This window comes from Carassius carassius, chromosome 1, assembly GCF_963082965.1.
Source record: "Carassius carassius chromosome 1, fCarCar2.1, whole genome shotgun sequence".
Classification (NCBI taxonomy): domain Eukaryota; kingdom Metazoa; phylum Chordata; class Actinopteri; order Cypriniformes; family Cyprinidae; genus Carassius; species Carassius carassius.
Genome location: NC_081755.1, coordinates 30,916,938 through 30,943,488, shown reverse-complemented (window position 1 = coordinate 30,943,488; position 26,551 = coordinate 30,916,938). Strand labels below are relative to the sequence as shown.

The window sequence follows — 26,551 nt, the reverse complement described above, 5'->3', positions numbered from 1 at the left end:
TTATGATTTTTGTGTCATTAAAATTTTTTATAAATAGTATATAAACATGACTCAGCGTTACACAATTCATGGAGCACACACACATCGTAAATCACTGTACATATTTTCCTAAAAAGCCTTTGAATACACAAGCATTTCACCAATGTCAAAACAGCAGTAACACAAAACTGTTCCAGATGAATGATACTTAAGACTTTATCCATTCATCGGGACACACAAATCCCTGGCACATTCATGGCTGCAACACGGGTGACAAAATACATGACATTTAAATGACACCGCATGGCGCTTCTTCCTACGAATAAGTCAGACAATAAATATGTCAACAGTTCCAGTAAGATCTTTAAAGCAAAGGTGCAAGCGCTTTTATTGCACAACACAGCTCAGCTTATCCTTAACTATTTTTCTGAACACATTGAGATGCCACTCTCTGAATAGATAAAAATAGATTCTCATTCATTGATTTAAAGTTCAGTGTAGAGGGTGTGATGTCAAAAAAAGTTTGGTTACCGGGAACGTTAGGAAGGTGGTTTAAAGACGTGTTATAAATATAAAGTCACTGTTTTTTTAACATCTTCATACCTTTCCTTAAGATAATACATCTGCATCAACCTTTTTTTGTTTCTTGCATTTATTCCTTCCCATCATCCACGTATATTCAGTGAATGACAGTGAGGCAGTGTACCATAAAACATGGCACAGGACCACCTCCATCTCTCAATCCTCCTCTTTGATCTCCAGTCTCTCAGACTTGGGTGACTAGTGGGTAAACGCTCCCTACACTTTGCACTCCGGACTGTCCTGTGCAAAGCCCAGCGAGGAGAGTCCCATTAAGAGGGGCGCAGATCCCCCTATAGGTCGTGCCTCCTTCAAGAGGAACGCAGTCTCCCTGTTCCCCAGGCCCTTCCTCAGCATCTTCTTCTTCCCCACCTTCTTCTTCCTCCCAAAGGGAGGTGCTGACATGTGTATATTCCTGGTTGTCCACACACTCCGTTTCGCGGTGGTAGAAGTAGCTGAAGTTGGAAACGATGACGGGAACGGGAAGTGAGATGGTGAGCACTCCGGCGATGGCGCACATGGAGCCCACCAGCTTTCCGCCCACCGTCATCGGGTACATGTCGCCGTACCCCACTGTCGTCATTGAGACCACGGCCCACCAGAAGGCTTCTGGGATGCTGGTGAAGGCCGTTCCCGGGTTGTCCACCTCAGCAAAGTACACTGCCGAGGAGAACAGGATGACTCCGATGAAGAGGAAGAAGATAAGCAGCGCCAGCTCCCTCAAGCTGGCCTTCAGCGTCTGGCCCAGGATCTGAAGGCCTTTGGAGTGGCGAGAAAGCTTGAAGATCCGGAAGACTCGAACCAGACGGATGACCCTAATGATCGCCAGGGACATGGACGGCGTCGCTCCCTTAGACTTGGCCAGCTCCGTGCCGAGCGTGACGAAATAGGGAATAATGGCAAAGAAGTCTATGATGTTCATCACATCCTTGAAGAAGGACATCTTACTGGGAGAGCAGGAGAAACGCATCACTAGCTCAAACGAGAACCAGCAGATGCAAATGGTTTCCACCAGGAAGAATGGATCTTGGAAGGGAGAGGACATTGGGATGTGCGAGGTATTGTTTCCGGCAAGGAAAGCCTGGTATGCCATTTGCTGCAAAAGATACAGAGTAAAGAAAAAAGATAAGAAATTAGATGCACAAATGGAATCAAAACATATGACATTCAAAAACATATTAAACACAGCTAGAGTGTGAAGTGCACTTTGCATGTTCAAGGAAGGCCTACATTGAGATTATTTTGTGTGCTTTCAATATATTGTAATTGAAATATTTTCTTTGTGGCTACAACCTTATACTTTTAATTTACTGTGCAACTATATGTGTGTGTGTATTTTAGAATTTTGGAAATAAATTTGTAACCAGAAGTGAGCTAAATCTGATAACATTTTGTGGACATCCTCATTTGTAAAACCTGTATATATTGAATGTATACATTTAAAATTTTTAATGAAGTATGTATTCTTTTAAATTTAGAACTAATTTTAAACCTATCTTGTTATTCATATATAAAGGGGATTTCTAATGCTATTTCATGAATTTTGACTTATTTACACTACTAAAGAGTTGAATTCCCATACGTGACAGCGCACATGACCCAAGTCTCAAAAAACAAGTTGGACATATGATGGAGTATTTTTGTGCTAAATATACTTCTTCAGGCTTTGTATAAGTTTCAGAATTTTTTTTACGAGCATGGCCCTCTATGCCATCATAAAAGAAGAGCGAGAGTAACTGCATGTGCTTCGTTCGGGTTACAGAAGTCGTCGGCACAAGAATTGCTTGAGAAGAATTTGATATTTTGTTTTTGACCACAAAATCAAACACATGTATTTTTGGTTGTGAGGGAAAGATAACCTTGTTCAGCTTCCCAAAGAACCCAGCATTAAAGTCTGCATGAAATCAAAATGTACAATATTTATTTTGTTAGTTCACATGGTTAGTTTTAAGGTGAACAATTAATCCGTGCAAGTTAATCCTATGAAAAAAAATGATTTGTCTTGGTAATCTTTAATCAAAATCTGATAATTTGCTTGTTCTCCAGAATGGCACCCCTGCTCTGATGACGCATGAGCCATGGCTTTGGGAAGAATTTGCTTAACCACAACCTTCAATCGTTAGTTTGCTGCGAGTGAAAGATGAGAGGAGAAACGCAAATATAAAAGCCCGCCCTCTACTCAATATTCAGTTTAAGAAGGAAATACATCACCATACTGAAATAAAGTCTGCAGCAACATCTGGTTCACGCAAACAAATGCAGGAAATTCAGAGAAGAAATAGGAAAAACTCAAACAATGCATTTGGAAGGAAATGGAACATTATAAGTGTTTTAGGAATAAAAAATGATCAGACTGAAGTTATTGTAACCGTGATGCACACTAAACGTAAGCTTACACTGTGCTAGGTTCGAAAGGAGCTAAGTGATATAAACTGTACCCATAAAAGGAAATATCAGACCGGGTAAGTAGTAACCAGTAACCTTTACTCACATTAAGTTGCAAATAACAGTTGAAACACAATTGCATAACATGCATATGAAAAAAAAAAATGGGCCCTTTAAAATAAATGAGTCTCTGATTCTGTCCTTTTGTAGTCGTTAAAGTCTGTTTTGTGATCACTTTCTGTATTAATCAATCCTGTCAATAGTTCGGTGTCAAAAGTGTGTGTCACCAGTTCTGTGACAGTTCCTCCTTTTAAAAGGAAGTTTGCACTTGGATGAAAGTGGGTACCAGCTCAGGCGACTGATACTTTCCTACCACCAGGGGAAACGTTCGATGAGTTGGTCTGTGTCTCTTCACGATCACACTGGGAGGCTCCCCATCGATAGAGAAGGATCTTCCAAGTAGTTTTCACTCTGTTCATAAGACCTGACCTGTTTATTTCAAACAGGAAATTTAAAATAATGTTCTATATATGTTGTACAACAGTCATAATAAAGCATAACAACCATGTAGCATTAAGAATCATATGCTGCATAATACTAAATGATCACATGTTCAGGCCTATTTATCACACTTTAGTTCAACTTCAAATCTCAACTCAATTTCTAGAATATGACATACACAACCTTATACTTAATTAATAACAGCTGATAATAAATCAACAAAAATGGCATACTCTTATATCCCTGGATTAGAGAAAAACTGTAAACAATCAGGCTCTACATAAGTTAGGTTGCAACACATAGCTGTAGTTGCAATATTAAAGGCAGGGTAGGTAAAAAATGTATAAAAAACTTTTTTTCCAAATTTGTTTAAACTTTATTTATATATCAATACATAATTAAAATGTAAGTACTCTGAAAAAGAAAGTATAAAAATCGATTGACTGTAGACCTCTCACGACTGTTTTAAAGACAGCTCATTATTTCCATTCACTCCACCCCCTCCCTTCTGGGCTCCTTCCAAAGCCTCTACTACGGCTCGCTAAGTAATGTTATGTTAGCTATATTACGCAGCTATGTGTGCTAATGACACATGCTTCATGAAAAAAATATGTATGATCAAAATACAAAAAAAAAGATTTACCTGTCCAGCAGAAATAAAGCCATCAAGGAGTCACTTTTAAGCCCCTTGAGTTCCCTCAGTTCTCGCCATCGCTGGAAAGCCACGCCGATATTAACTCGCGTTTTATTTCTTTGTTTATCCAAATACTTTTTGTTCATTGCCTTTTCTTGTACTGTTACGGTCTTCCTTTTTTTGCCTGGTTTGCCTTCACTAACTGCATAGGCTGGTACTGTGAATTTTGCTTGCTGTTTCTCTGTCATTGTTTTGGTATTCCTAGGATCCGTGCCTGTTGAATTCCTCAAATCAAACGTGCACGCGCAAGTGGGCAGGTCATGTGTGGCAAAAGGGTGGTTGCCATGGTTGCGAGAGAGTGACAGTCGCCTAAGCCAATCCTATGTTTCGTCCCGAAATGGAAATAATGAGCTGTGTTTAATACAGATTAAACGGTCTAGATTCACTCGATTTTTATACTCTTTTTATCAGAGTACTTACATTTTAATTATGCATTGATATATATAGAAAGTTTAAACAAATTTGGAAGAAAGTTGTTTATACATGTATTACCTACCCTGCCTTTAATACTCTAATTTGAGTACCCTTTTTAAAACAAAATGTTTTATCTACTCAAAGCAGAATTTAAACATTCAAATTTAACATTTCCACTCACAACATTAAAATAAAATCATCATAGAAACCATATAGTATTTTTTATAACATTCCCTTCAATAGAAATGCTGTGTAATTCACTCAGCTATTCCTTAAAACAAAACAAATGAACATAAAAACAGCTGTGTTCAGGTAACTTAAATATCAGCTTACTATTTCTGTACTCTTTGTAAACTTTGTATCACAGTTAGCAAGCAATATTAACATCATGCAGTTCACTAGCTTACCGAGACAAATACAGGTGGAAAACGTCTCAGGTTACAAATGTAACCATGGTTCCCTGAGAGGGAACGAGACACTGCGTCCTCTGAGGGGACACTATGGGGAACACCTCGTCGTGACCCGTGTCTGATGCATACCTTGAAAAAACGCCAATGTGTTGGCCGGCGACAGCCTCTGACGTCGCTACCGGCGCGACTATAAATACGGTAGGACCCAGTAGGACCCGTCACTTTATCTTCTTCGTGAAGCTTGCGTCCGAAGCATGGCAGGGAGCTAGAGGACGCAGTGTCTCATTCCCTCTCAGGGAACCATGGTTACATTTGTAACCCGAGACGTTCCCTATCAAGGGAACTTCGAACTGCGTCCTGAGGGGACACTATGGGGAACAGTATACCCACGCCGCCATGCTGAGGGGAGTGCAGACCAGAATCATGGCAAACACTAAGTACCAACTCTACCGCTTCACCGGGAGTCGCCCCTGGGACGGTTCGACGGCTGTCTATGACATTATCCCTTACGGCCAAAGGCCTAAGCTACATACCCAACTTACCTGTAGGGCCCTGGCCCGGGGGGAGAGCTGAAGGCTTGGAATCACAAAAGACTCCTTTAAAGGTATACGGCTAAGAGCCTGGCACTTTCCTCTACCAAGTCTTTGCCTGTCACACAGGGGCTACTGCTAGCTTTCGCAAAAACTTGCCGAAAGAGCTGTCCCAACAGTACTCTAGTAGCGGCGCCCTGTTCTAGATAGGTATCAGAGGATACCTAGGTGGAGTGGTGCCCAAGATGAACGGGGCTTAAACCGACTCAAGAAAGGGCACGAAGCAGCAGCGTGAAGCCCTTACCATATAGGGTTTTAGAAAGAACGCAGAGTACTAGCGTGCGAACTTACCACAGTGTGGATTTCAGAAAGTGTGCAAAGACTTCACGTGCACACTTACCATAACATGGATTTACAAATTCTGTTCTAAGGAGGGGCTCTCGTGGAACTCTGATAGAGCAGCTCGTAGATGGAATGGCCCGGGAACAGAGCAATTGGAGGACGGAACGTACAGATGAAGCCTCGGCCACACCTGTACCATGGCGTCCAGCCCCCAATGGAGCTGGATGAGTCAGAGGAAGCCAGAGGGGATAGTGCGATGCTCTCTCGGGCCGCAAAACCGATCCACTCAAGTCTGGCCAACCTCTCTAACTCTGCCTCAACACCTTGGTGTGAAGGCGCCATTCCCCGAGCCTCAGCCCCTGCCTCAGCAGGATGTCTGCTCTCACAGTGCGTCTCAAAACAGTATGTAGTACTGGAGCGCTCTGATAGAACCGAGAATCAGTCCCCCAAGAGAGGAGGACTCCGAGCTCCGAGCAGCATGCTTATAGGTGACCCTTTCAGAAAAGGGGAGCACTGCTAAACTACCGCGAGAATTGCCCACACAGCCCCCCATGTTGAGGGGGCTTGAGGTGTACAATAAGTACACACCAGTTGGATGAAGCCCAAGGAACACCGGGGCTAATCATCTCAAGAAAGGGAACGAAGCGGAGCGCGTAACCCTTACCGTACAGGATTTTAGAAAGTGTGCAGAATCTTGCGTGCACACTTACCACTTTACGTGGATTTCAGAAAGTGCGCAGAGTCTTGCGTGCAGACTTACCACTTTACGTGGATTTCAGACAGTGCGCAAAGCGTTAACGTGCACACTGACCACCATGTGGTTTTGAGAAAGTACACAGGCTTAGCGTGTGTACTGAAAGGTTACCTGACAACCACAGTATGTGGGAGCTCATATTCAGTGAGACCTGTGAATCCTGCTACCTGATAACCACAATATGTGGGAGTTCACCTACAGAGAGGCCTAGAGAGGCCTACTACCTGTTACCAGATAACCACCTCAAGTGGAAACTGAGAGTAATATGGAACTCGACTCCAGGGAGGCCTGGTGAGGCCTACTACCTGACAACCACAAACTGTGGGAGCTCGCTTTTTAGTGGAAACGCACAGTATGTGGGAGCTAAATCTCCAGGGAAGCCTGGTGAGGCCTACTACCTGGCAACCACAGTATGTGGGATCTTGCCTTCAGAGAGACCTGGTGAAGCCTACTATCTGAAAACCACAATATGCTATTTAGTGGAAACGCACAGTATGTGGGAGCTAAATCTCCAGGGAGGCCTGGTGAGGCCTACTACCTGGCAACCACAGTATGTGGGAGCTCGCCTTCAGAGAGACCTGGTGAAGCCTACTATCTGAAAACCACAATATGCTATTTAGTGGAACCCACAGTATGTGGGAGCTAAATCTCCAGGGAGGCCTGGTGAGGCCTACTACCTGGCAACCACAGTATGTGGGAGCTCGCCTTCAGAGAGACCTGGTGAAGCCTACTATCTGAAAACCACAATATGCTATTTAGTGGAAACGCACAGTATGTGGGAGCTAAATCTCCAGGGAGGCCTGGTGAGGCCTACTACCTGGCAACCACAGAATGTGGGAGCTCGCCTTCAGAGAGACCTGGTGAAGACTACTATATGAAAACCACAATATGCTATTTAGTGGAGACGCACAGTATGTGGGAGCTAAATCTCCAGGGAGGCCTGGTGAGGCCTACTACCTGGCAACCACAGTATGTGGGAGCTCACCATCAGAGAGGCCTGATGAAGCCTACTACCTGATAACCACAATATGTGGGAGTCCACCCAGCCCCTCATGTTGAGGGAACCGATGCTTGAGGTGTATAGCAAATACACACTGGCTGAATGAAGCCCATGGAACCCAGGGCTAATCATCTTAAGAAAGGGAATGAAGCGGAGCACGTAACCCCTACCGTAAAGGATTTTAGAAAGTGCGCAAAGTCATGCGTGCACACTTACCACTTACGTGGATTTCAGACAGTGTGCAAAGTGTTCACGTGCACACTGACCACCATGTGGTTTTGAGAAAGTACACAGGCTTAGCGTGTGTACAGAAAGGTTCCCAAGCATCGCAGAGGCGCTGGATCACACGGGAGAGGTGAGCTCCAACCCTCAAGCGAGGGGAGCATCACCTGAGGCAGTACATACAGAGGACTCCATAACCACCACCTCCCCGGATGCGCCAAGCGGCCAGGCGGCCCCTCAGGGTGACCTGGCCGGACATCTATGGAATTCCCTGCAGTGCTGTGCCAATTCTGATGATCAGCCAGGCTCCTCGGGAGGGGGTGTGGGATGGACAACCGCAGAGCGTTTGCCTCCCACGCGTGGGTCTCACTCCGCGGTGGGTGTCGCACCCCGGGGGGGCGGAACCCACGCGGTGCGGCCGCCTACCAAAAGCCTGTGATCTTGGCCACCTAGCTATTTCCAGAGCACTGTAAAGGAAACTCACAGAGATTGTTAGTAGACATATAACCACCAGCAACATAACATCCATAAACAGGTAAACGTACTCACCCACCCTCCTGTACTGGAGTCCTGCTCGCGGGGCGCCCCCTTCTGGTCCGGACCGTCAGTAAGGCGGTTACTATGAACATAGAACCAACCAAAACATCATAGGTCCAGGAAGGAGACTGTTATGTGAGAGACTGTCCACCTAACCTTGATCAGGTGGAGAGCTGGTGGCTACAGGGGAATTAGGCAGGGGAGGACAAAACAGAGGTTAAAACAGAGGTTAAAAACATCCGGAGCTACTAGGTCTTTCTACCGCTCTGACCCAGGCGAGGACGCTGCCTCGTCTGAATCACGTCCCTCAGACCCTGCTTACCTCTCCGTGACCCGTGGTTCCTCTTGCCCCTGCCCTTAGGCGGGGGAGGAGCGCGAGCCGCGACACTAGCCTTCTGCGCCCGTCTACGATCCTCAGATCGAGATGGGCCAGGACCCCTTTGTTGTTCGGGCTCGGACCTGGACCTTCGTGGAAAGAAGGATTTAAAAGCAGCTGAGCGCGCCCTTGCCTCCCTGAACTTTTCGACCACCATCTCGACGGAGGTACCGAAAAGCTCAGAAGGCGAGACCGGAGCATCGAGAAGAAACCCCATGGCCATTAAAAATGGCCAGACAAATAACGCTCATCGAGGAGACCTCGTGACATTACCTTTCTGGCACGCTTCCATGGCAAATCTAATTTTGCCGTGGCGCGATCCATAACCTCTAACAGCTCTTCATACGCAGGGCAGGAGGATTGAGAAGGCTCAGCCTCAGCTTCTTCGCCACTCTCAAACATCTCCTGCTCTTTCTGGGTAGAACCCAGCAGAGTACTAACTTCAGTGTCAGAATGGGTTAATGATAACGCAGCTTCCTCCCGAAGTTCACTCTCGTTCGCCGCCGGAGAATGTGAAAGGGAAAGTCCCTCTCTACACTCCTCAGCGAGATCCATCTTTGATCCCCACGAGCTCATTTTGCTCTGTGCCTCGGCAACGGCGGGTCCTGAGCCGTGGGATACAGATGGCTGTCCCTCTTTCCTCAAAAAGAGAGACAAACGAGAGCGGAGCTTTCTTACAGAAAAACGCTCGCAGTGCACGCAGATCGCCCCCTCAAGGACATCGCGCGCGTGCTCTTCGCCCAAACAAGAGACGCAAAGAGTGTGTGTGTCATCGGGTGTCAGATAACGCTGACACGGATGCACACACTGTCTAAACGCCTTGCTAGTGGAAGCCATGATGATAACAACAATAGATTGCTCTTACCGTTTCTCAGATGCACGCTTCAAACAAAACAGTCAATGAAGACGAAGAAGATAAAGTGACGGGTCCTACAGGCGCGTATTTATAGTCGCGCCGGTAGCGACGTCAGAGGCTGTCGCCGGCCAACACGTTGGCATTTTTCAAAGTATGATTCAGACACGGGTCACGACGAGGTGTTCCCCATAGTGTCCCCTCAGAGGACGCAGTGTCTCGTTCCCTTGATAGGGAACTGAGTTTTCCCAACTCTCGGTTGCTCCCCCTTATTTTGTCTTCTGTGTTGGTTCTTTAGCTTGCTAATACACTCACTTTTATCACTCTGTTAACTTTATATCTGTAAATATCCTCTCGTTTCCCGTCGCCATCAATCGTGTTCGTCTTCTCTCTTTCTCTCACATACTCGCGCGCATGGTTGAATCACACAATTTTCCTCGTGTCCTGTCAATCATGTTCAGCTAGGGGAGGAACTATCACTCCTGATTGGCTGATTTCTTCTTAAGGGATATTACACTATTTTGGCTGTTTTTTTTCTTTTAAAGGGATATTAAGCTATTTTGGCAGATTTTTTTTAAAGTGATATTACACTATTTTAATACAATTTTAAAGTAATTTTAACCCTGTATTGCCACTGGGTTACATTATTATTGATTTTTTATTTTTTTTTTGCAAGAAAGTGGTTTAATTAGAATAATTTAAGATCACCATGAAGTCATGATGTTGCACACTCCAATATAGGTGGCGGTATACACCTCAACGCTGACCTGTAACCGCCAGAAAAATAAAAGAAGACAGTTTCACCTCGCTCCCTTTGAGTTAAAAACACAAATAAAAGCACAGCCATTTGCACTCTGCATCAAAAACATTTTGAACCTCTAATAACTTTTAAAGCTTATTCTGTGGTGTTTATATAAGCCTTTCGATGGGTTGGGTCATGGAGCTGTAATAATGGTTACACTACTAAATGAATTATGTTTGTGTCGAACTCTTATTACAAAACAGAAACACACACTCTCCTTCGATGCATGAATGTTTCTCTCAGTTAATGTACGTGATCTCACTGTCTGTCATAGCAAATCAGTGCAGGCTGTTGTGAATAATTAAGTGAAGCATCTTCTCATAGGATAAGAACACACAGTCTCATGAATAATTTAATAGACACCGAAGCGTCATTGATACTAGTATAGACCATTGGCACGTAAAAAATTGTGACGTCAACACGATATAGATTTTAAACCCGGAAGATTAAAATAGCTCGAAACGTTCTATGTCCCAAAAGTCAGCAGAAGTGAGAAGTCTTTTTATTACATTTGAAATCTGGATATTTATCTTACAAAAACACATGGATTCGCTACAGGGGGACTTTATTCACCCCCCGGAGCCATGTGAGGGACGTTTTATTACAGATTCGCGCACTTTATTTCACGTCTTTGGAACTGTTGATAACGAACATCCATTTACCCCTATTGAAAGGCTTGGAAGAGCAAGGAAAATTTTTTATATAACTCCAAATGGATACATCTAAAAGAAGAAAGTCACATACACCTAGGATGCTTCGAAGGTGTGTAAAACATGGACAAATTTTCATTTTTGGGTGAACTAACCCTTTAAGTTAAGATAACTGTTCAATATAGAAAGATCATTTCTGAAACTTCTCTTGAGACCAAACATGTTTTGCCTAACAAGAGCCTGACTGAAACTATTTGGTTGCCCATTTGACACCCACTTCTTGAGTGAGGTTGAATGTCCCATTCTGCTTTTAGGGTCACAGAACATGACTTTTCACTCAAATGTCAGTCATTTTTGCTCTTTATCACACTGACTCCATTAAAAAATGACTTACTCTAATGTGTACACGAGCACAAACCACATCAGTATGTAAGAGGTAACCAGAGTAGGGGTATTTTCAAATACATATCCATAAACACGTATAGCCTTACTTGAATTTCCAGTCATAACTCAAAGCTAAGCACGTGTTTGCATGGAAAACAGATTTATGAATCGCAAGATAGAAGATTCAAAAATGACATGTGAGATGTGAGTTTGTATGCACGTTTGGTGTGTGTGATCTCATGTCGGGCTATTATTAAGTGTTCCCTATCGTAGTGCTCATTTAGATTTTGCTAAAGTCATCATAGGATGTTGTGAAAGTGTGTTTCCATTCCTATTTCAGCGTTCAAGGTCTTTTTATTAATACAAGATCCTGTATCTGCGTTGATATGCTCTGAAGGGTTGTCCTTACTCTAAAAATAACACCTCAGATCTCTAAGGTTAAACTTGAGAATGTACAATCTCTCTCTCACAAGCTTTACTGCTCGTTGACTGTCTGATCCATGCAGAATTACTGAGCTGATTTGGCAGCATGTGGAGGTTGCGGTCTTGTGCCGAAGCAGTTGGGGCGCTGCTGGGAAACTAATTTGATACTCTTTACTAACTTTCCCTCATTGCTCCTAACCCGCCCTGCGTCTCTCTATTTTCTCTCTCTCAATCAAGCACAGGCACTCTTTCATACTATCACCTGTCATCTCTCATCTCTTTTCCATTTTTTCTATCTGTGTGAGCCGATCTCTCCACGGACACGTCACTTGACTGTTTACCAACCCCCCCAGAGTCTCTGCTTCCAATCTGTGTATCAGATTTAACGACACGTCTAAAATAATCCCATCAATAACCCTACACTGCTTCTGAACTTTTCATGTGTGTTTTCTTTTTTTTAATGCAACTTCTCAAACTTTTAAACTTATCCTATTATTATGTGTGATTTGAAATGTGTACGCATTTTTATATTTGCATGTGAATCTGTATAGGCGCATAGTCAGTAAGAATGCCTCTGTGCTCATAATAGTTATCATTTAGAATTAAACATTGTTTTTACCTTAGACAGAAATTCAGTATGCAATGTACATTTACACAGCACACTACTTGGATAAGTTTGTCTTACCGGAGACATTTGTACATTGTTTTTCATAATATTTTGGATGGCAAATACATAGAGAATATTTTATAGGGTGCAGGCACATTTACAAAATTTGACTGGCAAAAAAGTCTTTATTATCAATAGAAATAAGCACGGATCAAATAGAAGTCACTTTCAAATGAAGCAGCTTTCTGCTGGTCAAAACAGATCAAATCTGCATGAGCAACTTAAAACTTAAAACTGCTGCGATATCTGTCAACTTCCCAATCATGTGGATTACATTTAAAACAGCAAATGTGACATCACACGTATACACTTTAAATTGATATTTAAAATGGTTATTGATAGCTATTTAAACTTAAAACAAAAATATAATAAATAATGTAATGTATTAAAGTTGTAGCATGGAAGTAGCAACAGACCCTTACTTATATACAGTATTATGATATACATCTATTTAAACAGAATATTGAAATGAAAAAAAAAAAAAAAATGTGGGGTGGGGACTTAGTTTTGTCCATCGGTTGTTGATTGGATGAAGGTGGGTCTTAAAGAGGATGGTTATAAAAAGAGACGGGATCTATGTTCACCCAAAAATGAAAATTACCCCATGAATTACTTGCCCTCAAGCCATCCAAGGTGTATGACAATCAGAATTATATTAAAAAATGTCCTGATGAAAATGTCTTAAAAAATGAACGCCACTCTTTGGTAAACACACATACGACAGTAAGCTGACGTTAGAGATTATGGTTTATAAAGTTTTAATTATGGATATTTTTCTTACAAAAATGCATCAATTCACTTCAGGAGGCCTTTATTAAATACCCCCAGAGCCATGTGGAGCACTTTTTATGATGGATTCATGCACTTTATTTTGCTTTATTTTCACCCATTCACAGCCAATATAATGCTTGGAAGAGCCAGGATATATATATATTTTTTAACATAACTCCAATTGTATTACTCTGAAAGTCATACAGACCTAGGATGGCTTGAGGGTAAATCATTAAAGGGATAAGTTTGTTTTTTAGGTGAACTATCCCTTTAATTATTGGGGAAGTACATCAGATTTAGTTTCAACAGAAGATCAAGTTATTAAATTTGATTAAAATTTATGAAGTCAGAAAAAAAGAAAAACAAGAAAGATGGATAAATCGTACATAATAAGATCAACAACATGCATTGTTAATAACATACTTAGCAAAGAGAATTTCCATTTCATGCTGAGTAATACAATACTTTTTAATTTATGCTCATTCATCTTTATATGCTCAGGAATCCATCTGCTTCATGCTAAGAGCCCTTCTAACATTCTTTCTTATTGCTCTGGCTTTGCTTGAGGTTGTTGCTAAAATTTCGTGTTTTGTGCATTATGTCTACTCTAATGAAAAAAAAAAAATCCTGCATTTTCTGTATGGTAATATCAACTGACAACAACTTGCTAGTGTTTAGTATCATTCAACTATGTGTGTCACACAGTACTGTAAATCATGTTGAGTCAGACACTGTAACGTTGACCTCTCACCTCTCTCAGCTCCTTCTCTACTCTGAAGTCAGGCAGCGTCTCCAAACAGAAGATGAGGATAGAGACCACGATCACCATCACGCTGATGATGGCGATGATGCGGGCGCCTCCAGAGGACTCGGGGTGCTCAAAGAGCATCCACAGCTTGCGCTGGATCTCATTGTCTGGCAGGGGTCGAGGCTCCTCCTTGGGGAAGCCCTCATCCTCTTTGAAGCGAGCCATGATATCCTCTCCCAGCTCATAAAAGCGCAGTTCATCCATGAAGACGTCCAGAGGCACATTGGCAGGCCGCCGTAACCGACCTCCAGACTGATAGAAGTAAAGGATGGCATCAAAGCAGAATCGATTGCGGTCCAGGAAGATCTCGTTGCGGAGTGGGTCAAAGTAGCGCAGGCGGCGCTGAGGGTCTCCAAGCAGAGAGTCGGGAAACTGGGCCAGGGTTCGAATCTGTGTCTCGTAGCGCATGCCTGACACATTGATGGCCAGACGTTCAGACAGCGCCCAGCCTCCTCTCCACATTGAACCAGATCGTTGACTCTCTCTCTTACTCTCACCCTTCTCATTGTCTCCCTTTTCTGCCTTGTTGAGCTGGTCCTTGAGCTTCTTGTCACTTTCACTGATCTCTTCCTCTGCTTCTTTTTTGACCTCCATTTCCCCATCCGATCCTCCTCCTCCTCCTTTGTCCATCTCTTCTTCTTTTTTCTTGTTCACTCAGTCTGTTATATTGGATAGAAACACAGTCATTTCAGCCAAGCATGAACCCAGGAGTTAAAGGTTTGTAGAAACCTATAAATGGTACTAGACCACTGTAACACTAACAGAAGTGGACATTTCTTCGAGTGTCCCTGAAAGTCTTGTAAATACATTTTCTGATTACAGATATATTTGGTTTATTTTAATTAAATATTAAGTAAAGATTTTCAATTGTTAAATTATTTTACACTTATTTGCTATTCTGTCTAATTATTTATTATTCAAATAAGCCAATATTATGTATATATTTCAGCATTATATCATTCCATAATAATTGTGTACAACTATGTCAATTCAAGGTGTGGACATTTTTTTTTATAATGCAATTATTATAGAATAACAAAAAAATCTAAAATATATGTGATGCATCTTCAAATTAAATGTAATTTAAAAATTTAAACTTAATTACACTTTGTTAATTACATTACACTCAGAAATTGCAAAAAAATGCAAATAATTAGAAATACAAACAACAAATAACATGTTGAATTTTTTTAAGTAGAAAGACTGAAATAGTACTTTCTTGTATGCTCCAGTATTTTTTTTCATTTACTGTACATCAAAATCATTTTAACAGAGTATATGTAATGCAATTGTATTTAATATATTAAAATAAAAGCAAGTGTATAATACAAAGTACTTTTATCTATTTTCCAAGTAATAAAATGTTTAATTGAAATGTGTAACAGATAAATAAACTGCTCCACAACAAGAATTTGGTAAATGTATACAGTCATGTTCCAGTTATGTAACTAAAGATAGTATCCATACTTAAATTCCTCTGCAGAAACTTCTCCTGCTGTTCCATGAAATCATATACAAACATTTCATGTACTCTGTCCGAACCCTGTGTTGACTCCTGCAGACAGATCCATTACCACTTTGACCCTCACCACGAGAATAAGACTACAAGACTTTCAGACAAATAAAATAAAATAAAAAGTTAAGAGAGACAGTTTATATGAAGACAGCAACAAACTGAACTCAAGTATAAAACAAGACTTAAGTAAAGTTAAGGGGTGAAAAATGTTCAACAAAAACTTCACAATCCCTTGCGAGGAAATATCTCCCAAAATTCTGAAATGTAGTATAAGAAATATAAAGGTCTGAGTCTCTGAAAAGTTTCTGAGAAGGCGCCTTGTTTGTCCCTCCACTTACCCTCTGCCACTAGTGTCCGTAAATCCAGAATAGTTACCCCACGCTATTCGTGTTTCTTCCCTACCTGCACCACACCATGAGCTGTGTATCTACTGCCAGACGGTCTACAGCCTACGAGTCCAACAGGAGGTGTTTTCTCCTGTACCCTGAACCACAAACTCTGTCCTGGCCTTGGTCAGTGCAGTAGCCTACAGATTCTTGAGGCTGTTTGTAGGTCACTGTCTTCACTCCCTCTCACACTCACCGCAGCGCTGGGGAATGCTGTCATGCTGAAATTCAATCCAGAGCCCCTCGTCCCCTCATCAGCGCACTGTCCCAAACATCGTCACACCAGCACCAGCACCTTAAAATGCCTGTCTATTTCATTTATCTCTTTTTTATATCATTTTGCTTTTTTTTCATGTATGCATAACAGGTTTTTGCTATTTTTGTGTTTCATCCCAACCCAGCATTTCTGCCAACAAATAATTAATTATACATAAAACAAAAATTCCTAATTTTTTTTTTTCAGACTAATGACATAAACTGGGGTTCTTTTTATATTGAAAAGTGTATAATGATTTTTCACAAAAAAAAAAAATAAATAAATAAATAAATAAATAAATAAAGGTTTCCAAGTCACTTGTGTATTTCTTTTGTAGTTCATTAAAATAGTCTATATGAATCAAAAAATTCCAGTATTCTACAGATATTCCAATCTCAGTTAATATAACAAATAATGTTTAATCATTCCTTACAGAAATTATTTCTTTATAGAACAAAGGTTACTATATTATTATATAGGTTTTTTATTTTCTTTTTTTCCAGTTCAGTTCTTACCTTCTTAGCAACACCCAAAACTACAAGAACCATAACCTGTGACGTTTCTGTTGACACTCTGGGGAATCTGATTCCCCCATCCCCTGCAAACTAGTTCTCTTGGACTGTTTGTTTCAATGAACCTGACTAATACATAAAATAAAAATAATAATTAAAAAATAGTGTAAAATGTGTAAGTTCATAGCTGATTTACATGTTAATCCATCAAATAATAATACAAATATAAAATAATAATTGTTATAATTATTACAATAATCCTTATTATTATTATAATTAGTAGTAGTAGGAGGAGAAGGAAGAGTAGGTCTAGAAGAATAAAACAATTACATAGATGTGAAAAAGCTATAGCAGTTTATCATTTTGTGGTTTTAGGATTTAGTTTGAATATTAAATATAGGTTTGAATATTAAAACCATTTTCATATTAAAACTGAGATCACTAATAACATCTAAGGTTTTTTTTTTTTTTTTGCTATTTTGTGAATAAAAAAAATTATTGCTTTAAGTTTAAAATAATTTGAATGGTGATGTAGTACTTTTAATTTCATGATATGTATGTCACATAGTTTTAAATGTATTATCATCAGTGTAAATTATTGACAACTTTGGACAAACAGACTGTTTTGTAAACAACGCTGGGTGGCGTAAGTCCACGTGTTCTTCGCTTTTGGCCTAATAGTAACTCATTCAAGTTTTTCAAAGCCCCAAATACATGAATGATATGTAAACGCATATCATTTTTTACAAGTCTAACGCATATAAAAACTAACCTTATTGCAAAATTCATGAGAACCCAAAAGAAAATTGCATTTCGTTTCTCATTCAAGTCCTCGATCCACGCATGTCTGTAGTTCATAGAGTGACTCTTGACTCGTTTGTGCAACTCTAGTTCAGTCAGAAGGATATGCACGGATGATTTCTGTGGAAATATTTATATTGGTTGTGTTTAAGGTTTTTTTTTTTTTTACTAAGTAATATCTGTTGGGACAAAGTATATAAATTATAAAATAATAATAATAATAATTTAAAAAGTGTGTTACAAAATACAGCTGCTTTGCAAACGTCACACACTCCATCACGCATGCTCAGTTTTCTCCAGCGGTTCTGCACGTCAGATATGTTACAGAGACATCTGTTCTCAGTTCAGTCCGCTGGAGCACCTGCAGGAGCAGCGCTGTTGACTCAGGAACAGCTGGGAGACCGGGATAGGATCATATTTCAGACGATCCAGTCGGACTCAGCGAACCGGTTCATCAAGTTACTAAAATAACTTCAAAATATCGATTCGTCCAGGAAGCTATCATCTCTAGTTGACACACACACACACGATCGGTTACTACCACTTCTCTATCAGATGATTTGATTACACTAGAAACCTCTTACTCGAGCAGACTCTGTCAGCCTTTGCAGAAAGTTTACATTATTTACTTTTGCTGCACAAGTGAACGTTTATCGTAGCTTGTAACATATGGCTTGTGCGCAGCGTTATGTCAACAAAGTTGTCATCGTTACTGGAGGCACTAGAGGCATTGGAAGGGGCATCGTTAAAGTGTTTGGTAAGGGTCTATCATATTTATCTTTCCACTCAGTTATCGGAAGTAAAGGGAGTAAGTCAAATTAATTTCGTGTTTGCTTTGCAGTGCAAAACGGAGCCAAAGTTGTGTTCTGCGCACAAGAGAGTATGTGATTGATTTAAATAGCCTTTCGACTGTACAGCTCATTCGCCAATAAATGCAATAACGTTTCCTTCTTTCTTTCTTTCTTTTTTACGATTGTCAGCTGAGTGGTCAGCAGGCCAGTCTCTCGAGTCTGTGCTGAACAAGGAAGGACTGGGATCATGCACGTTTGTGTCATGTGATGTGACAAAAGAGGACGACATCAAGGTAACACACCGTCTTACTCCTTTATTTTTGCTTCTTAAACTTGTATTTACATAAGAGCAAATACATAATGCAGATGAAATGTATAAAATAATAGTAACACTTAGCTAATAATTAACTAGAAGTTCAACTTTTATGTTTTTTTCTTTTTTTAAAAGGGTTGCATGTAAAACTTGATATCAGTAATATAAAATATAACGATTTTTGTGCTTTTTTTGTGGGTTAAGCTTTTAAAAATAAGTATAATTACAATGTAGGTTACATTTACATGATGCATAAGGACTTTTTCAAAACTAATGTGTGTCGTATAGTTCAAAATGTATTGTTTCACTAATTTGATTGTCATATATCATCTTGAAGCGATTAATCAATGTGACAGTCGAGAGGTTTGGACAAATAGACTGTTTGGTGAACAACGCTGGCTGGCGTAAGTCAAAGTTTTATTCACCCTTTGTTATGTTTTTTTTTTTTTTTTGTAATTTAAACTTCTTTATTTGTTCTACACTCTTTATTTTAACAAGGGACTTTTGGACTTATTTGGAGAAAAAGTATTTATAATAATAAATAAATTGTCTAATAAATTAATAAATAAACAGTTTTCTGTATATAAAATCCCGTCAGACCCCCCTCACAAGACCACAGATGAAACCACAGCAGAAGAGTTTAGAGACCTGCTTGATCTGAACCTCATCAGTTACTTCCTTACTTCAAAGGTAAGGAAGTGATGTAAAAAAAACTTGAGTCTCTTGTGCAAAACAACTTTTTTTTTAACCTCTTTCCATTACCCCGGGGCAGTATGCACTGCCTTATCTGCGTAAAACACAAGGAAACATCATCAATTTGTCCAGCCTTGTGGCCTCAATAGGTCAGAAAGATGCTGCTCCTTATGTGGCAACCAAGGTGAGTTTCTCTGCTTGTCCTGGGTGCTTTCCTTGATCATCTTGAAGTTGGAAGTAACAGTAATGCTCACATATATACACAAGGGGGCGATCACCGCCATGACTAAAGCAATGGCTGTGGATGAGAGTCGCTATCAAGTGAGAGTGAACTGGTGAGTGATCCTGCTAACATCTAAGCTGTCCCTTACTTCTTTATTTATATCTAAAGTATATAGGATTTTCTCTTGTTCAGATCCAATTTAATTTCCATCTGTGAACATGCTGTTTATTAACATTCAAACTCTTTTATAGCATCTCTCCAAGCAATATAATGACGCCTCTGTGGGAGGAGCTTGCCGGCCGCACAGAAGATGCTGCTGCCACTGTTAAGGGGGGAGAAAATGCTCAGGTAGGTGTTCATAAGGTTGATTATGCAATGCTGTTCTGCTGAATATATTCTAGTAACATATTTCTACTCAACAGCTGATTGGTCGAATGGGAACGGAGAATGAGAGCGGATTAGCGGCCCTCTTTTTGGCAGCTGATGCCACTTTCTGTACTGGGATAGATTTGTTTCTGAGTGGAGGGGCTGAACTGAACTACGGCTTCAAAAGCCAAATTCCATAACCGGACAGTGATGGAAAGGCCCATGAAATGATAACAGGGCATAATTTTTCATTTCAGACAGCTTGTTTCATGCTGCTTTTCAGTGCCACTATTTGTGTTCTCAGTGTAACTAGTTCTCAGTGTAACCAATTTTTTTTTTAATCACTGCAGAATGCAGTTAAGTTTCATATTAAACAATCAGATTATTGAAGGTTTACTGAATTTCCAAGCAATTGAAAATTGTTTTTCATTCACTTGCCATTTCGCACTTTCAATGCCGCCTTATGATCAGGTAAATGGTACAACAATTGTTCAATTTAAAGCCAACTACATTTATTTGTATGTCTAAATTTTTGGGGTATCGGTGAAATCTTAATTAATTAATCTAAATGCTGAGTTTTTCCTTTTTTAAATACAAATGTTAGTTAAATAGTATATGTAAGGGACCTGCACTATGAATTACAGTGCCATGAATGTGCAAAGCCTTACTGATGTTTACATGTTAACATTCCCTGGACTGTTTGTTACACAATAACAATAATCCAATTTTCAATTGTGTTGTAGTGATTTTTAAAAAATCTTTAATTACTTTTGACAGGTTGTGAATTGCTTCAAACACAAAATTATTTGTATTCATTAATATATATATGTCAGAAGCATGGCCAATGCCACTAATGTGGATTATTCTGATATAATGATATAAAACAAGTTGATACTGTTGTTAGTCTTTTGATATCAAAATGTTGTGGTTCGTCCTTAACGATATTAAACAGCTGGAAATGCATCGCATTATTTGTAAGTTACAAGACAGTAAATAATAATCAGATTGGTGTAAATTTGGTAGCAATGCCTAATTAAAATTAAATTCAAAGAAAGAAAACCCAATTCAATTGAATATGCAAATGGAAACTAGGTTTCTTTGTAATCTAAAGCCAAACAGCCTGGTTTACAGTAGTGACCAACACAAGTGGCAGGCTATTTTTATTTTCATCACATCGTCAGCTGAAGGCATAGAACATATTGACATAGAACATATTTCTTCAAATGTCCAAAAGCCAATCGTTTTAACGGGATCGTACTAACACCTCATGACCAGAATGAACTACTGGCCAATGACCGGAATGTTTCCCCATACAACCGCCCCCACCAGGCCTTCATATATATATATATATATATATATATATACAGTACAGACCAAAAGTTTGGACACACCTTGTCATTCAAAGAGTTTTCTTTATTTTCATGACTATGAAAATTGTAGATTCTTACCTTTGAGGTACCAGTGAGTTCAAAGATCATTTCACTTATCCCCCCCCCCCTTACACCACATCCTGCTGTCAATAATTAACAGCTCTGTCTAAACTCCCTATCTGGAGTATATTTAACAGAACCGAATTTAGCACCGTTAAACTGCAGATCATAGTCGTTGCGAATCGACAACACGGATGTTTAATTTATCACATAATTGCATGTTTTTAAGTGTTTGATTTTATATTTATATAAAACATCGGAGGGTCATCTATTGTGTCTCTCTTTGAATTGCTGCTCATACTCAAATCTGTCTGTAAATCTCCAGACGCGGATGAAAGCTTGATGAGAGAGAGCGAGAGTATGGAGTCAATTTAACGACTTATATATACGCAAAAAAATTATGTTTTGCAAAAGAAAATAAAGTTTTGCAAACGAAAATTAAAGTACTGAGGAAAATAAATTTGCTTTTTGCAAACAAAAATAAAGAATAGCAAAACATAAATGAAAGCGCATGAAAGCAATGATTTTGCAATACATATTTTCCATGGTCATATCTATTAATTTATTTGCAACAATGCTTTTATTTTGCATGTCAATCTAGTTTGAGCTTGCCATACCATTTTTCCCAGGCGGCAAGGAAGTCAACCAGAAGTTGAAGGCGGCTGCGTGCCGCCATCTTGTAGCAGAACTTCACTTGCGTTAGCATTCCCATTGACTCCCATTCATTTTGGCGTCACTTTGACAGCGAATAACTTTACATCTGAGGCATTTAAAGACCCCGTTTGTCCATTATTTATTTCTAAAGATACACGACAATGTATAAAGGGCTCCATTACCTTCTATGTTACATTATGGCCCCGTAGAAACAGTTTTTGTAAAAATAGGCTAACGATTGCGTCATAACCACTCGACTCACTGTCGCATTACCGTACAGACAGGAGGAGAAGCTCGCAGGCAATTAACTTAATATGGCGTACTGGCGTTACATTTTAAAATACTATACAAAATAATTCATCAGAATACTTACTCCTGCTCACTCACGCCAAAGAACTCCCCGCTCAAGCTCGCCGTCTCTGCAAGATTAACGATGGCAGTTTGCACGCACAGCTACTAGAAGATTTACATCTGTCAGACAGGTTGCTGACGTCATCAAGCTTAGTTTGAGTCTGCGCCTCAGAAACAGATGTGCTAAAAATCGCTAAAAATGGGCTTCACTTGTCTCAATTGAGTTCCAATGGGGTCGCTGTGTCCATTTCTTTTACTGTCTATGGTTTGAGCTAATGGAATGATTTTTGGTGACAAATCTTATTTTGACCCATATTTTGGGAAAATACTTTGATATTTTTCAAAAACTCAACGGTACACTCTGGGCAAATTCACTACCCTTTCGTTATGTTTGTGGATGAAAACATCCACTAAATTAAACTGCTGTAAAAATGTATCAGATAAAAAAAAAAATTATAATTTTTTTGCATAAATCTATTAATCTACCTCAGTCCTGATCAAAACTACCAACTGTTTAAAAAAAATCCAAGATTTTAACTCTTTAATTACCAAGTTCATAAATTATGTCACTGATTTGGGAAAAAAACACAAAATTACATATTTTCAATATAAAAAATTTTTGTGGACTGGATATTTTTTTACCTTTTATCAAAGTCTTGGGCATGTCAAAGATTAGTAACAAGATTGGATTGATGCATTGTTAGTTTTTGTACAGCATTAGATTTTATTTTTTTCTCCCTCATACTGTGCCATGGTATAACAGTAATACTCACTCTCTCAAGAAAGTAACTCGTAGTCTTGAACGCAAATGGAGAAAAACTAACTGGGAAGTTTTTAAAATTGCATGGAAAAACAGTATGTCCAGCTATAGACAGGCTCTAAAAACTGCTATGGCAGAGCATATCCACAAACTCATTGAAAATAACCAAAACAATCCAAGGTTTTTATTTAGCACAGTGGCTAAATTAACAAATTACCAGACGCCACCTGATTCAAATATTCCACCAATGTTAAATAGTAATGACTTTATGAATTTCTTCACTGATAAAATAGATAACATTAGAAATACAATAGCGAATGTAGATTCTACAGCGTCTAATACTTCAGTTTCATCCATCGCACCCAAAGATAAACTGCAGTGCTTTACAAATATAGGACAGGAAGAGCTAAATAAACTTATCACTGTATCTAGACCAACAACATGTTTATTAGATCCTGTACCCACTAAATTACTAAAAGAGCTGTTACCTGTAGCCGAAGAACCGCTTCTCAATATCATTAACTCGTCGTTATCTTTAGGTCACGTCCCAAAACCATTCAAGCTGGCGGTTATCAAGCCTCTTATTAAGAAACCAAAACTAGATCCTAGTGTACTGGCAAATTATAGGCCTATTTCAAATCTTCCATTTATGTCTAACATTTTAGAAAAAGTTGTGTCTGCTCAATTGAGCACCTTCCTGCAAAAAAATGATCTGTATGAAGAATTTCAGTCAGGTTTCAGGCCCCACCATAGCACAGAAACTGCACTTGTTAAAATTACAAATGACCTGCTTCTTGCGTCAGATCAAGGCTGCATCTCATTTCTAGTCTTACTTGATCTTAGTGCTGCGTTCGACACCATAGATCATGACATACTCATAGATCGATTACAAAACTATACAGGTATTCAAGGGCAGGCTCTAAGATGGTTTAGATCCTCCCTGTCCGATCGCTACCATTTTATTTACTTAAATGGGGTGTCATCTCATTTATCATCAGTAAAATATGGAGTGCCACAAGGATACGTCCTAGGTCCCCTTCTATTTTCAATATACATGTTGCCCCTTGGTAATAATATTAGAAAATACGGAATTAGCTTCCACTGTTATGCTGATGATACTCAGCTATATATCTCAACGAGACCAGATGAAACTTCCCAATTATCTAAGCTAACAGAGTGTGTTAAAAATGTAAAAGATTGGATGACAAATAATTTTCTCCAATTAAATTCGGATAAGACAGAGATATTAATTATTGGACCAAAAAACCCCACACAGAATCTTGTAGATTACAATCTGCAACTAGACGGATGTACTGTTACTTCCTCTACAGTCAGAAATCTGGGTGTTATATTAGACAGCAATTTGTCTTTTGAAAATCATATTTCCAATGTTACAAAAACTGCATTCTTCCATCTTAGAAACATTGCCAAGCTACGAAACATGTTATCTGTTTCTGATGCAGAAAAGCTAGTTCATGCATTCATGACCTCTAGACTGGACTATTGTAATGCACTTCTAGGTGGTTGTCCTGCTTCGTCAATAAACAAGCTACAGGTAGTCCAAAATGCAGCAGCTAGAGTCCTTACCAGGTCAAGAAAATATGATCATATTACCCCAATTTTACAGTCTCTGCACTGGCTACCTATTAAGTTCCGTATCAGTTACAAATTATCATTACTTACCTATAAGGCCCTAAATGGTTTAGCTCCTGTGTACCTAACTAGCCTTCTACGACGCTACAATCCATCACGCACCCTAAGGTCACAAAACGCTGGACTTTTGGTAGTTCCTAGGATAGCAAAGTCCACTAAAGGAGGTAGAGCTTTTTCACATTTGGCTCCCAAACTCTGGAATAGCCTTCCTGATAATGTTCGGGGTTCAGACACACTCTCTCTGTTTAAATCTAGATTAAAAACGCATCTCTTTCGCCAAGCATTCGAATAATGTATCTCTTAAATTGTGAGTGTAGTTGCATCTGCATTTTTATTCTTTAGCTTGGGTTAAACTAATTTTACTTTGTTGGATCAGCAGCTATGCTAATGATGTCTCTATTTTGTTTCTGTTTTGCCACGGGATTTACATCCCGTGGTAACTAGGATTTACACAAGCTCCAGTCTGGATCCAGAACACCTGAGAAGAGATGATGCTGACCCTCAGAGGACCCCAGATGATCCTAACCTTGAATCAACAAACAGAACTAACAATTATTGCTACATGTGTGACTGCATCATATAATTACTATTAATTGATAATATTGATAGTTCATCATCTAGCTGACTACGTCTTGTATTATTTTTTTTATTTTTCTAAAATCCTGTCAAACGTGCACAAACTACTAGCTACTACTAAATATTGTAGAAACATAATTTTCTGTAAAGTTGCTTTGTAACGATTTGTAATGTAAAAAGCGCTATACAAATAAACTTGAATTGAATTGTTGTTGGTGGCTGTTTTTGCCCCATTGACTTCCATTATAACAAAATTTTGATTACAAAGCCATGACACCACATAACCATGCATTTTTGATTGTTTGTGGTTTTCCCTTTTGGGAAGAAGTAAAATTTATTTTTTACAAATGATCACTAGGTGGGACCATTAACCCTTTAGATAGGCCTGTGCAAGAAAAGGCTTAGTTTCTGGCTTGTATAGGGAGTATAACAGCAAATTATAGTGTATAATTTTTGGAGTCTCTCTCATTTTGCTGAATTTACTCATCAGGTGATTATTGGAGTACTCAATAACTTAATCTGTGTGTGTGTGTGTCTCTAATAAAAGAACTATACCACTGGGGAGGCTCCAGGAACAGTTTGAAAAACTTTTGTACTCAAGCAGCCCATTGTTTTCTTCTGTTAATTCTTAATCACATTTAAAAATGTTAAACCAAATATCTTATTGGAAGTTTTAGCTTTGTTGAAAAAGTCTCATTATGGTACAGCTCGGTTTGCATTTCCACTGCAGTTTAGTCTCACTTTAGAGTGGGTGGGATCACTGAATCCGCTCCTCTGCTATCAACGAGCGGAATGTCTGTACTGTCGCAGCAGACAATGAAATGTTTTGGTTGTTAAACAGCTTTGCTCATTCAGAACAGTTGCGTTCAATTCTACACTGGCTGTACTGATTTTGAATCATTCATTTCTTTTGCGTTTGTTAAGTTCAGTGACACAGGTGAAGATTCTCTCAGGCCAATCCGTGATCAGCAGAGACACCTCCCGTTTTTTTTTAATGCTACGGTTCACTTGGAACCTTAACCGAAGTGGTACTAAAAACCATGCAGTGGAAAGGCACTAAAGGATGCTAAAGACTGCAGCCTCTAGTGTAAGTTAGCTACTAGTGCACCACTTGAGATCAGAGCAAGGTTTACCCCTGTAAACAAAAGACTATGTAAGAGAGCGTAAGAGGACCCCTTAAGACACTCAA

General features: G+C 39.6%; 2 protein-coding genes across 4 annotated transcripts; one reads left to right on the top strand and one right to left on the bottom strand.

Annotated features, from left to right (window-relative positions):
* Positions 1-16,181, bottom strand: LOC132145020 (potassium voltage-gated channel subfamily A member 7-like). Of its 3 annotated transcripts, XM_059555722.1 has the most exons (4): positions 15,936-16,181; positions 15,549-15,691; positions 14,025-14,740; positions 1-1,654 (listed from the first exon to the last, which is right to left on the bottom strand). In XM_059555722.1, the coding sequence occupies exons 3-4, from the start codon at positions 14,709-14,711 to the stop codon at positions 746-748; spliced, it is 1,596 nt and encodes a 531-aa protein (XP_059411705.1). In that variant the 5' UTR covers positions 14,712-14,740; positions 15,549-15,691; positions 15,936-16,181; the 3' UTR covers positions 1-745. The 3 variants fall into 3 exon arrangements, with proteins under 3 accessions (XP_059411705.1, XP_059411686.1, XP_059411697.1); XM_059555703.1 differs by lacking the exon at positions 15,549-15,691; XM_059555714.1 differs by lacking the exon at positions 15,549-15,691 and having other exon boundaries at positions 16,000-16,181.
* Positions 16,182-17,868: 1,687 nt separating this feature from the next.
* On the top strand, positions 17,869-20,276 carry LOC132117461 (17-beta-hydroxysteroid dehydrogenase 14-like). Its single transcript, XM_059526800.1, has 9 exons — positions 17,869-18,309; positions 18,394-18,432; positions 18,533-18,636; positions 18,994-19,060; positions 19,255-19,346; positions 19,429-19,533; positions 19,617-19,684; positions 19,824-19,920; positions 19,995-20,276. Exons 1-9 carry the CDS (start codon positions 18,222-18,224, stop codon positions 20,136-20,138), a joined length of 804 nt encoding a protein of 267 aa, XP_059382783.1. The 5' UTR covers positions 17,869-18,221; the 3' UTR covers positions 20,139-20,276.
* Positions 20,277-26,551: the final 6,275 nt, after the last annotated feature.

Excerpts from the sequence above, each read along its gene's own strand:
- LOC132117461 (XM_059526800.1), top strand. The coding sequence starts at position 18,222 with ATGGCTTGTGCGCAGCGTTATGTCAACAAAGTTGTCATCGTTACTGGA. Across the intron at positions 19,534-19,616 it reads CTCCTTATGTGGCAACCAAG|GGGGCGATCACCGCCATGAC; the intron begins GTGAGTTTCTCT and ends TATATACACAAG. Across the intron at positions 19,921-19,994 it reads AGGGGGGAGAAAATGCTCAG|CTGATTGGTCGAATGGGAAC; the intron begins GTAGGTGTTCAT and ends TCTACTCAACAG.
- LOC132145020 (XM_059555722.1), bottom strand. The coding sequence starts at position 14,711 with ATGGACAAAGGAGGAGGAGGAGGATCGGATGGGGAAATGGAGGTCAAA. Across the intron at positions 1,655-14,024 it reads TAGAGAAGGAGCTGAGAGAG|CAAATGGCATACCAGGCTTT; the intron begins GTGAGAGGTCAA and ends TATCTTTTGCAG.